Genomic DNA, 13,244 nt, shown 5'->3' on the forward strand with positions numbered 1-13,244 from the left:
TTCCTCATTCCATTCAGTCTCATCATCTTCTTGGTCTTTATTTGTATGTATTGTGAATGGGTTGCAGCAGCAGACCTCACCCTTCACACTTGCAGTAGTCAGTGCAACTGAGACTTGCAGCATGGCAGCTGCACTTTCCTTTGCTGCAGGCCTTCAATGTGCTGCAGCTACAGCTGGTGACATCAAGTAGATTTACTGGAGCCACTGCCTGGATGGCAAGAACGGCCATGACAGCCCCTTCATTAGCAACCTCCCACCCAAACTTTGTGATGTCTCTGCAGGAGGCTCTCTGTGACCTGCAGCCTTCCACAACATGACCTGAAGATGAGCACGCAGTATGTGCAGCATCAGGTTGGCATCAGTTGGAGGAAGCTTTTTCAGTTTAGGAGGCTTTTTGCTGCGACTGTAGATCAGGTAGCGAGTGATATTCGTCGACTTGGCCTTCTTCTGCCCATACAGTGCGACAAAGAACTCCGTCCCAGTTTCTTTTAGGTCACTATGAGTGGCATCAGGTTCCCCAAGCACTGTATTGAGACCAGGAATGGTATTTCCTCGGAGTAAAGCCTCCTAAACTGAAAAAGCTTCCTCCAACTGATGCCAACCTGATGCTGCTCATCTTCAGGTCATGTTGTGGAAGGCTGCAGGTCAGAGAGAGTCTCCTGCAGAGGCCAGAGACGTCACACTCCTCCAGATACACATGCTTCACACACACACACACACACACACACACACACACACACACACACACGCACGCACACACACACACACACACACACACACACACACAGGTAACTTTATGTGATTTTAGTTACACACACACACACACACGTATAACTTAATGTGATTTTTAGTTACACACACACACGCACACACACACACAAATGCGCGCGTAATCGTGCACACTCCTCCAGATACATATGTTTCATACACACACTTTGAGAAAATAAATAAATACTTGAAGAGGAATGCTTGTTGTAGGTGTGCTCCTTGTATATAATATAGTATCATAAGATCATAACATTACCAGTATTAATTGTTTGAAATCTCTGAAGAATCTCATCATAGTGTACACACACCGGCAGTAGCCCCTGTGGTCCTTTCAGAATTCCCCAGAGGAAATTTTCTAGTTATTATTATTATTATTATTATTATTATTATCAATATTGACTGAGCCTAGCAACAGTAACTAAGGGGGCAGAGCTTTTGCTACTGGTCAATTGCACTAAAATTATTTGGCCTATTTCAAGAGAGAGAGAGAGAGAGAGAGAGAGTGAGAGAGAGAGAGAGAGAGAAGACAGAGAGAGAGAGAGAGAGAGAGAGACAGAGAGAGAGACAGAGAGAAAGAGAGAGAAAGAGACAGAGAGAGAGAGAGAGAGAGAGAGAGAGAGAGAGAGACAGAGAGAGAGAGAGAGAGAGAGAGAATGCAAATATGACTTGTCCAGAACTAGGACTATAAAACAGGTCAAAATAGCTGCTGAAATGGAATTGAATTGTCTAGCTAGACTAGTTCACAGACTCCGGTCAAACTAATTACTAGTTGGACACAACATTCCCCAACTTGCTGTCATTATTATATTTTATGTTCTTGTGTATAGGCTGTATCTAACTTAACAGTTTCAACTCTCTCTTACTCCCTCCCCAGCTCTTGACTGCAGACATACGATTTGGGTGTAGGTGTGGCGTGTTGACAGTGTGTCTCACTTGAGAGCTTTGTGATTATAAATGTGTTTGTCTTTTCTTTTTTTTTACCGTGGTTGAAACAAGGACACAATTCCTTCTGGTTAATAGTCACACAGTAACTTCCTTACTTTACAGGTTTTCCTACAGCAAACGGCCAATAAATTGCTAAAAGTAGAGCCGATGATAACGAGATAACACACTTGTTTAATCGGATCCTCAGAGACCTTCAGAGACCTTCACACAAACAGGTAAGAAAACCTCTTCAACACATAGAGAGGTCCATAGGAGAGCATTTTATAATTTTTAATGTCTCAAATTATTCAAGAGAACTACCTGTTAATGGCCTACCTACAGGTCTGCGGCAGATGAACCATATAAACGAACAGGGCAAACATTAGATAAAACAAGCAATATAACATATTCCTGGTGAGTTATTAATGGCTCACAAGTTCAAATGATTGATTGAATTCTTGTTTTTTAATCACCTTTCTAGACCCAGTAACAGACGTGTGATTAGAGGTGTGATCAGTCTCCACAGAGCCTCTCTGATCAGCTGATGATGTGGAAGGACTTTTAGAAACGTCTGGACAGAACTTCAGATTAATAGTCAAAGACAACAAGAGTTCAGCATGTTCAAAACATTATTGGAATTGTTCAACATCCAAAAACCACGAAGAAGATGGAATAAATTCCTCCCTCCTGATCTGTCCAGATTAATGGACAAACTTAGTGACAATGCAGATTCATTTATCACAGAGTTTGACAGCAGAAGACCCAGGATGAGACAGATAGTAGGAGAGGAGTGTCACAAGATCACTCAGGATGTAATAAAGATGCAGCACATAATAACATTCAGAATACTTCTGGTAGGACTAGGACTCATTGCTGCAGCTCTGCTCACTTGGGGGCTGAGTTTATTAGCAGGATTAGCGGTCGTAGCAAATATAGCAGGAGTAGTAGTGGTAGTAACATCGGTTTTTGGAGTTGTTTTAATAACTGCAATAAAATATAAAATAGAGAATGACGCTGTTGTAGCAGTAGAAAGACTGGGGAAAGAGTTCATGGAGATTCTCAAACTGCTGCAGAAGAAACTGGAAGAAATGCAGAGGACGTGTGAAGAGTTGGAGCAAAAATCAGCTGAAGTTCAGGCTGAAAACACTTTGTCAGATCAGAATGTGTTTCAGTGGATCATTGGACCAGTTACTGGTCTCAGAGAACAGATTCAAACTGTTTTAATTTTAACAGAAATTGGGATGAAGAATATGGATGCTATGGTAAAGTTCAGTGTAGATATAATCCCAACCACTGTCACCCCTGAGCGGGAAGCACTTATCATCAGGTTAGCTGATCGATGTCACAAGGTTGTTGATCACTTTGATCAGATAAAGAAGAGTCTTGAAGTCTTCTCTGGGTTTTAAAGATCCAAGCTGCAGTGTGGAGAAACGGTAAATATTTCATATAATGTTAATTTCCATCACTTTTAATGTTCTGCATGGGAACCATGCAAATATTTCACAATAAAAGCCTCGTTAGGAAATCTAGGGATTATGTTCATAGGGCTTTGAATATGAAATAGATACAGGATGTATATGGAGCTTTTATTAACAGCATAAAACATATGTAACAGGGTAATAAAAAATAGGTTTCATAGCCCACTCAAATATATTCAAATATCAAACACTGTATAATCTGTTATTCTGTCTCTGTTGTCTGTCTTTGTGTGGTGAAGGTCACTATGCATGCGTAATTCACTGTGTGTGTGCTCTCTCTCTATGCATTTATATATTAATCATGTAAGATGCTTTTGATACAATGATCATGTGCTAATATTGTTTTAAAACTATGATTACTCTAGATACATCAAAACTAAATACATTTACCCCAACTGATTAAACTTAGTAAGATTCTATCATCATAAAAAGATATATTATATGCTTTGTATTTTATGTGCACATTGCAACATCTGTGTCTCCAATTATATCTCTGTATGTCATAACAAGGCAGGAGGTTTTGTTGAATGTTTTGGGGAACAGGTCAGGACACGGACATGGTGTTCTGGGCAGATTACTGCCTGGTGACGTGACGTGTCCCTATATTGATTAAAACTGACGAATCAGCTGATCAAGAGTTCGGCACTTCCTGGGAGAAATCTACCTTCATGATTAGTGAATCTGTTAGAATATAATAAAGGGTTTGAGGGAAATGAGACTGGTCCAGACTTCATGACCTGAAACCAGTCTGATGTGTATCAGGGAAGTGACGTGTGAACCCAGGGATCTCTGTAACTGCACATTTCTTGACGTATTGTAATAAAATTATGTTAAAATGAGAACTTGGACGTCTCCTGCTCATCATTCCCCATCAAACGATCTGCTCAGAGAAATAGGTGAGGATTTTCTGTTGGTGTCAGATAATTCAATTTTAAATGTTTCCCTTAAAGCATTTCTCTAACAGTACATAACACAATCTTATATTTTATATTTAATATATTAGTCTACCTCTATACAGAATATTCCCAGGCTCCATTAATGTGTGTTTTAAGGGTTTATTCTGGTTTTTACTTTTAGTACAGAATAATAGCCTACTGACGATTATCACTGTATATACAGACCATAGGCTATTAAAGTTCATGTTTTGATCAAATGTTTCCTGTTTCCTTCCTTCCTTCCTTTTATTAGTTTACCTAAAGTAAACGTCTGATAAGTTAACTAAAAATAAAGCCGATGATTAATAAATAACTTGTTTATTCTGATTTATTTTTTGGCAACTTTATCCTCCTTGTAGTCTAGTCGTAATTTCTTGAACCCAGAAATGTTGAGTACCCTAAAGTTTTATTGCAGAAATGTCATCTATAGGCCTAATGGATGGAATTTAACTTGGTTGCTAAAAGTTGCACTTTGGGCAATTTGCATAATTAGCATAATAAGCCAATAAAGTCAAGACACCACAGGTGAATAGGGTAAAAAAATAAATAATAGATATCACCATGAAACCTCTCAGTTGATAACTTGTTAAGAAAATCTTGATAACTTGTTAAGAAAATCCTTTGGCTCTGTAAGACATACTATCTTTATAAGACATAACAAGGCAGGAGGTTTTTGTTGAATGTTCTGGAGAAGAGGCCAGGTCAGGATGGCCTTGTCCGGGGCAGCAAGATCGTATGCCCAGGTGGCATGACGTGCCGTTTTGTATTGATTAAGACTGGCGAATCAGCGGATCAAGAAGGCGGAACTTCCTGGAAGAAATCGACCTGTTTTGTAAACAAATGTGAGTATTTTAATGGGTTCAGGGAGAGAGTCGTGGTTCAGACTTCACAAACTGAAACTCGTCTGTTTGTATTCAGGGACATGAGTTTTTGAACCCGGAGAATCTCTGTAAAATGCACATTTTTTGACGTATTGTAATAAACTTTTGTTAAACTGAGAACTTGGACGTCTCCAGATTTTCATTCCCCATCAAAGACTGCGCAGAAATAATTGGTGAGGTTTTTTCCTGTTGGTGTCAGATTATTCAATTTTCAAGGTTTCCTCATGCAATTTTTCTAACAGATGAGATGACTGACTGGAGACATGCGATTTGGGTCTGTGGCGTGTTGACAGTGTGTCTCACTTGAGAGCTTTGTGGTTATAAATGTGTTTGTCTTTTTTATTTTATTTTTTTTGAAACAAGGACAAAATTCCTTCTGGTTAATAGTCACACAGTAACTTCCTTACTTTACAGGTTTTCCTACAGCAAACGGCTGATAATTATCCTTAGTGTAACCTTATGGATTGATTGAACACGCACAGGGGCTTCAATTAAGGAGGCCACAACAGTCAGTGTGGGTCAAACACATGCCATTTATTTTACAATATTTAAAACTCTATAAAACAGTCAAGAAGAGACAAGAGGACAGACAGTCATATCATGGCTGGGAAACCAACCACCCACTGCCTAGGACACTGGGAGTATACTAGATATTCAAAAGAAATATAAACCCAACACTTCAAATAAACACACCACACTAATTCAATGTGCAACCACAAACCATATCACCATCTAAAGTGAACTCCCAGCATTTCAGCCACACCGTTGAATGGAGGTTCCCACCAGCCACAATACTAGGAACAGAAGAAGACAGAATGTTAAAATCCTAAAACTAAACAACTCAAATCTAAAATAATAAGAACAATAAAATCAATAGGGCTAAAATATAAAATACTAAACTAAAAGTCAGTGCTATGCCTAAAAACAAACAAAGCACTGTTAGTGTTTCAGTCCTAAAAACAAATGACAGACCCACAATTAAAATCATTAAAATACAAATACCTCAGGGTGCATGCACCCCTACATTACCCTAACAATTAAAATGCTATCCTAATTCTAAAACAATGTTAAAAACCCCAAAAGTCCACCTTACCACACAGAACAGAGTCACCAGTCACAGCACATGTGTGCCAAACAAAGGATCTCCAGAAAGTGACTCAGGAGCTGGAGGAGAGGCTGATTAACAGCAGGTGTGACTAGCTGTCTCCTCTGATTGGTCTGTGCTGCTTCCTGGTGACCTACTGCTACATTAGTTTCTTTTGTTCAGACAAGGGAAAGTAGGAGATGTTTTTTTACCTGACATGTTCAACTGACAACTTCGGTCTTCTTCAGAACTGTCAGCTGATCGCTGTGACGTATCTTTTGTGCAGTTCCTCATAGGGCGTGGTCAACCTGACAACTGGCAGGTCTGTCAGGTTGACCACGCCCCACATGCTCTCACATACCTGGGATGCTCTACTGCAAGGACCGGCGGGCGGCGGCCTGACAACCTGACAGACCTGCCAGTTGTCAGGTTGACCACGCCCTATGAGGAACTGCACAAAAGATACGTCACAGCGATCAGCTGTGTTATTCAGAAGAATTTGCTGGAAGTAAACGGCTGATAAATTGATAAAGTAGAGCCGATGATAACTAGATAACACACTTGTTTAATCGGATCCTCAGAGACCTGCAGCTCTTCAGAGACCTTCACACAAACAGGTAAGAAAACCTCTTCAACACATAGAGAAGTCCATAGGAGAGCATTTTATAATTCTTTAATGTCTCAAATTATTCAAGAGAATACCTGTTAACTACCTGTATAATCCTCAATGTGAGTGTAATAAAACCTCTACCTTTAAACTGAGCAGAATAAAGTTACAGCCCCTAAAACAGAATATGTGTGTCACAGTCCTACAGTGAGATTATATATTCACCAGTTATCACAGAGGGATTTCTTTGTGTCTCCACTTTTGAGCTTTTTATGACCATTTTCATTCTGATACATGTGACAGAAATATAGCTCGAAGCTCATTTTCATGTCAGGTCTGCGGCAGATAAACCATATAAACAAACAGGGCAAACATTAGATAAAACAAGCAATATAACATATTCCTGGTGAGTTATTAATGGCTCACAAGTTCAAATGATTGATTGAATTCTTGTTTTTTAACCACCTTTCTAGACCCAGTAACAGACGTGTATATAGAGGTGTGATCTGTCTCCACAGAGCCTCTCGGACCAGCTGATGATGTGGAAGGACTTTTAGAAACGTTCGGACAGAACTTCAGATTTATAGTCAAAGACAACAAGAGTTCAGCATGTTCAAAACATTATTGGAATTGTTCAACATCCAAAAACCACAAAGAAGATGGAATAAATTCCTCCCTCCTGATCTGTCCAGATTAATGGACAAACTTAGTGACAATGCAGATTCATTTATCACAGAGTTTGACAGCAGAAGACCCAGGATGAGACAGATTGTAGGAGAGGAGTGTCACAAGATCACTCGGAATGTAAGAAAGATGAAGCAGAACATAATATTCAGAATAGTTCTGGTAGGACTAGGACTCATTGCTGCAGCTCTGCTCACTATGGGGCTGAGCTTATTAGCAGGAGTAGCGGTTGTAGCAAATATAGCAGTAGTAGTAGCGGAAGTAACATTGGTTTTTGGAGTTGTTTTAATAACTGCAATATCAAAAATAGAGAAGGACGCTGTTGCAGCAGTAGAAAGACTGGGGAAAGAGTTCATGGAGATTCTCAAACTGCTGCAGAAGAAACTGGAAGAAATGCAGAGGACGTGTGAAGAGTTGGAGCAAAAATCAGCTGAAGTTCAGGCTGGAAACACTCTGTCAGATCAGAATGTGTTTCAGTGGATCATTGGACCAGTTACTGGTCTCAGAGAAGAGATTCAACCTGTTTTAATTTTAACAGAAACTGGGATGAAGAATATGGATGCTATGGTAAAGTTAAGTGTAAAAATAATCCCAACCACTGGGACCCCTGAGCAGGAAGCAGTTATCATCAGCTTAGCTGATCGATGTCACAACGTTGTTGATCACTTTGATCAGATAAAGGAGAGTCTCAAAGTCTTCTCTGGGTTTTAAAGATCCAAGCTGCAGTGTGGAGAAACGGTAAATATTTCATATAATGTTAATTTCCATCACTTCGTACATTCAGCTTGTCCTGAAGTGTCACTGTGGCTGTTTGTATGTTCACGTGGTTTGACATTTAATGTTCTGCATGGGAACCATGCAAATATTTCACAATAAAAGCCTTGTTAGGAAATCTAGGGATTATGTTCATAGGGCTTTGAATATGAAATAGATACAGGATGTATATGGAGCTTTTATTAACAGCATAAAACATATGTAACAGGGTAATAAAAAATAGGTTTCATAGCCCACTAACACATGTTCAAATATCAAACACGGTATAATCTGTTATTCTGTCTCTGTTGTCTGTCTTTGTGTGGTGAAGGTCACTATGCATGCGTAATTCACTGTGTGTGTGCTCTCTCTCTATGCATTTATATATTAATCATGTAAGATGTTTTTGATACAATGATCATGTGCTAATATTCTTTTAAAACTATGATTACTCTAGACACATCAAAACTAAATACATTTACCCCAGCTGATTAAACTTAGTAAGATTCTATCATCATAAAAAGATATATTATATGCTTTGTATTTTATGTGCACATTGCAACATCTGTGTCTCCAATTATATCTCTGTACGTCATAACAAGGCAGGAGGTTTTGTTGAATGTTTTGGGGAACAGGTCAGGACAGGGACATGGTGTTCTGGGCAGATTACTGCCTGGTGACATGACGTGTCCCTATATTGATTAAAACTGACGAATCAGCTGATCAAGAGGGCGGCACTTCCTGGAAGAAATCTACCTTCATGATTAGTGAATCTGTTAGAATATAATAAGGGGTTCGAGGGAAATAAGACTGGTCCAGACTTCATGACCTGAAACCAGTCTGATGTGTATCAGGGAAGTGATGTGTGAACCCAGAGATCTCTGTAACTGCACATTTCTTGACGTATTGTAATAAAATTATGTTAAACTGAGAACTCGGACGTCTCCTGCTCATCATTCCCCATCAAACGATCTGCTCAGAGAAATAGGTGAGGATTTTCTGTTGGTGTCAGATAATTCAATTTTAAATGTTTCCTCAAAGCATTTCTCTAACAGTACATAACACAATCTTATATTTAATATTTAATATATTAGTCTACCTCCATACAGAATATTCCCAGGCTCCATTAATGTGTGTTTTAAGGGTTTATTCTGGTTTTTACTTTTAGTACAGAATAATAGCCTACTGACCATTATCACTGTATATACAGACCATAGGCTATTAAAGTTCATGTTTTGATCAAATGTTTCCTGTTTCCTTCCTTTTATTAGTTAACCTACAGTAAACGTCTGATAAGTTAATTAAAAATAAAGCAGATGATTAATAAATAACACATTTTTAAATCGGCGCCATTATCTGCCATTTAGTCTATCTTATACCGCAGTATAAAGTTGTTTAACGTGTGAATCGTCACATACGTTACTTCCTTACTTTTATTACTTTAGCTTATAAATAAAAGTCACAAAAATAATGCCGAACAGGTCCGGGTGCCATAGTATAATTCCTATTTCGGGTCGTGTGTCAATTGTTACTTGTATTAGTTAAGCTAATAAATAAATGTCACTAAAATAATGCCGATAACTAAAAAAATAACACACTTGTTCATCGGCTACATGTTTTCTGCCACTTCATAGTTTATATTTCTCATACCACAAAACTGTAAAATTCACATGAAGTCTGAGTGACGTAATTTGCATTTATATTTGACACATAAAATGTAAGAATACAAAGATAATCAAACAACATGTTAATTAGAACTTTACAAATACAGCTCCAGTTAATATGTAACTCGTCTGTAATTAATACGGAACAACCTGTTAGGAACTAATGTAAGAAGACCCAGGGGAGCACCGACCGGAGTTCGTGGTGCACAACTTCCGGTCGTGTGTCAGGTCAAGATGTTCGCTGTTAGAGGGCTACAGAGGATAAAAACTGTTTTATCTCAGCATGGAAACACAGGTGACACTTTATCATACGTGTGAATATGTTATATGCTTTATCAAGTGTAGCATAACCCATCTAGCTGTTTGAATTATAGGTTTAATTCATTGTTTAGCTCCAGATAATGTCAAATGTTGATGCTAACGTTAGCCACCGAGCTAACGCTTTGCTGTGGAAATAAACTGTGTTTGTGCAGGTTTCAGAAGTCTGACAGCGGCTTCACAGGCGGGGCAGCAGAGAGACGACGGGGTGGGTCGTTACTCTTATTTTTACAGTAATATTTATTGATACCAGAGTTATAATAATGTAATGTTCTGTCGCTGTTTCCAGCTGGTGAAGATGGAAAATCCGTACAAAAGGCCACAGAAAGGATGTTTGCTCTGCAGCGTCACAGTGGACTTTAAAAACACTCAGGTGAGAGGTAGAAACACTCAGGTGAGAGGTAGAAACACTCAGGTGAGAGGTAGAAACACTCAGGTGAGAGGTAGAAACACTCAGGTGAGAGGTAGAAACACACAGGTGAGAGGTAGAAACACTCAGGTGAGAGGTAGAAATACTCAGGTGAGAGGTAGAAACACACAGGTGAGAGGTAGAAACACTCAGGTGAGAGGTAGAAACACTCAGGTGAGAGGTAGAAACACTCAGGTGAGAGGTAGAAACACTCAGGTGAGAGGTAGAAACACACAGGTGAGAGGTAGAAACACTCAGGTGAGAGGTAGAAACACACAGGTGAGAGGTAGAAACACTCAGGTGAGAGGTAGAAACACACAGGTGAGAGGTAGAAACACACAGGTGAGATGGAATAGAAACCAGCTGGTAATAGAATAGAACAGAAACAGCTGAGGTCACACCGAGTTTCTGCTGTGAACCTTTAAACTGTCTGTAAAACCTCAGAGCTTAATTTTCCTTCAACCAGGATCTGAAATATAATAAATACATTAATTTATAATGTTGATCAGACAAAATAATCTCATGTTAAACAGGTGGAATGTAATAAAGGACGTTAGGATGTTTGAAGCAGCTGGTCTGGAGAAAAAATAATTAATAGAAAATATTCTGGCTATTGAACGATAAACAATAAATCAAACATAAACAGACGGAGATGCACAAATAAAACTATTAAATAAAATGTGGATAAAACAAAAATAATATTATATAAAGAAGGGGACGTTTTAATTAATAAATAAAATGCAAAAATAAGAGATTGTACAAGTAGATTAAATGTAAATAAATAATTTAAAAAGTGCATATAAATATAAACTAAAATGAGTTTAAATGTACTGATTTTAAAATAAAACAAACATACAATAGGAATATAATAAGAAAATTTGAAGTTAAAGTGATACAAGGATGGAAAACATTAACAGAGTGGTCCTGGTCTGAAGTTATTTATATTTTTATTATTACTTTTCAACTTTCCAATTTTCCACTGAAACATTCTCCGCTCATCTTCTTACTGTTTTCTGTTATAATGGTGCAAAAATAAACAAAATAATCTCATAATGCAGGTGAATTTATATTTTCCACATTAGATCACGATTAAATATTTATTTTTATATTATATTTCAACTTGTCATTACATATTCAAATTGTACTTTATTTAAAGAAATAATGGTACTTTTTGTCATTTTTATTTTCTTGGCATTTAATCTATTTTATGAGACCATTTCTTATATTTGCATCTTTTTAAAATATTTTTTTAAATATATATTCATGATATTTCACCTGCATATTTTTATTTTTGCACCTGTCTGTTTGTTCGAGCTTCTTTTTTCAGCCAGAATATCTTTTATTATTTTTACATCTAATGTTTGATTACTGTGGAAATAACGGAAGATGACAAACTGTCAAAATGAATCCGTTTAAATGTTATAAAATATGACTTTTCATTATTTTCCTACCAGATAAGTGAAGCTCTGTGTGTGTTTGTGTTTGCAGTTGTTGTCTCAGTTCATCTCTCCGAACACGGGCAGAATCTACGGCCGACACCTGACAGGTGAGCAGCTCGCCGCGATCAGAGCAACGTTCAGTCCGTCTGCAGCTTCACTCATCACGTTTCTTTTATTTCAGGATTGTGTGGAAAGAAACAGAAGGAAATCACCAAGGCTATAAAGAGAGCTCACGCTATGGGTACGAATCCTCTGTTCTTCACCTGTCTTCACCGTTCACCCTGAAAATAAATTACGAATATAAAGTTAAAAATATTTAATCAATTACGAGAATAGTCGTAAATATATAATTACGAGAATAAATTCAAATGATTACAAGAAAGTTAAAAAAAATTTAATTACGGGATTAAAGTTAACAATATAGAATTAAGAGAATAGTCAAATATTTAATTTAAAAGTTAAAAATATTGAAGAGAATAGTCAAAAATATTGAATTGAGATTAAAGTTAAAAATATTGAATTAAGAGAATAGTCAAATATTTAATGAATTACAAGTTAAAAATATTGAAGAGAATAGTCAAAAATATTTAATTACGAGATTAAAGTTAAAAATATTGAATGAAGAGAATAGTCAAATATTTAATTAAGAGATTAAAGTTAAAAATGTTGAAGTAAGAGAATAGTTAAATTGAATTATGAGAATAGTTGTAAATATTTAATTTTACAACTCTTCTCCTCTAATTTATTCAGTATCTAAGACTTTAATCTCGAGAATTTAATTCATTTTTCTAAATGTGGACATAATACTGCGTTGTATGACAACAAGGAGAAATGAAAGAAGTTTTCAGTTTTTTTCTCTCGGATCATTAATAACTTTTTCTCCTGCAGGTTTCATGCCCGTGGTCCACAAACATCCACAGTTCATGAACGACCCAAACGTCTGCAGAGTGAAGCGACTTGATTAGTGGATCACTGTTATTATCACTGTTATTATTATCTGTCATTATGTTTATTAAAGTGTGTCTGTCCTGATCTGTGTGTCTGTCGTCTCTGCACAAAACATTCTGCAGCTAAAAGTTGCTCCTCGCTCTGAAACCAGCACGTCAACCTAATGTAAGGAGTCTGAATCTAAAGCGTCTTCGTGCTAAAACGACCTCTGATGTGTTAAAGTTAGAAGTCCTCAGTCACAGAAACACGTCTGCTGCTGGTGATTCCACTTTAATGAGCTTTTAAAAAGCATTTCTTTTTTTCCTCACCACACATTTTTACATCCTGACTCTGAATTTATCTTGAATACATG

General features: G+C 37.5%; 1 protein-coding gene across 1 annotated transcript; it reads left to right on the forward strand.

Moving 5' to 3' along the window:
* The first annotated feature begins 9,991 nt into the window (after positions 1-9,991).
* On the forward strand, positions 9,992-12,976 carry mrps18c (mitochondrial ribosomal protein S18C). The gene is made up of 6 exons (XM_059358294.1): positions 9,992-10,073; positions 10,252-10,304; positions 10,386-10,469; positions 11,994-12,051; positions 12,126-12,185; positions 12,833-12,976. Exons 1-6 carry the CDS (start codon positions 10,013-10,015, stop codon positions 12,907-12,909), a joined length of 393 nt encoding a protein of 130 aa, XP_059214277.1. The 5' UTR covers positions 9,992-10,012; the 3' UTR covers positions 12,910-12,976.
* The last annotated feature ends 268 nt before the right edge of the window (positions 12,977-13,244 follow it).

This window comes from Centropristis striata, chromosome 19 (assembly GCF_030273125.1).
Source record: "Centropristis striata isolate RG_2023a ecotype Rhode Island chromosome 19, C.striata_1.0, whole genome shotgun sequence".
Classification (NCBI taxonomy): Eukaryota; Metazoa; Chordata; class Actinopteri; order Perciformes; family Serranidae; genus Centropristis; species Centropristis striata.

Coding starts and splice junctions, on each gene's coding strand:
- mrps18c (XM_059358294.1), top strand. CDS start 10,013: ATGTTCGCTGTTAGAGGGCTACAGAGGATAAAAACTGTTTTATCTCAG. Junction 10,470..11,993: donor TGGACTTTAAAAACACTCAG/GTGAGAGGTAGA, acceptor TTGTGTTTGCAG/TTGTTGTCTCAGTTCATCTC. Junction 12,186..12,832: donor AAAGAGAGCTCACGCTATGG/GTACGAATCCTC, acceptor TTTCTCCTGCAG/GTTTCATGCCCGTGGTCCAC.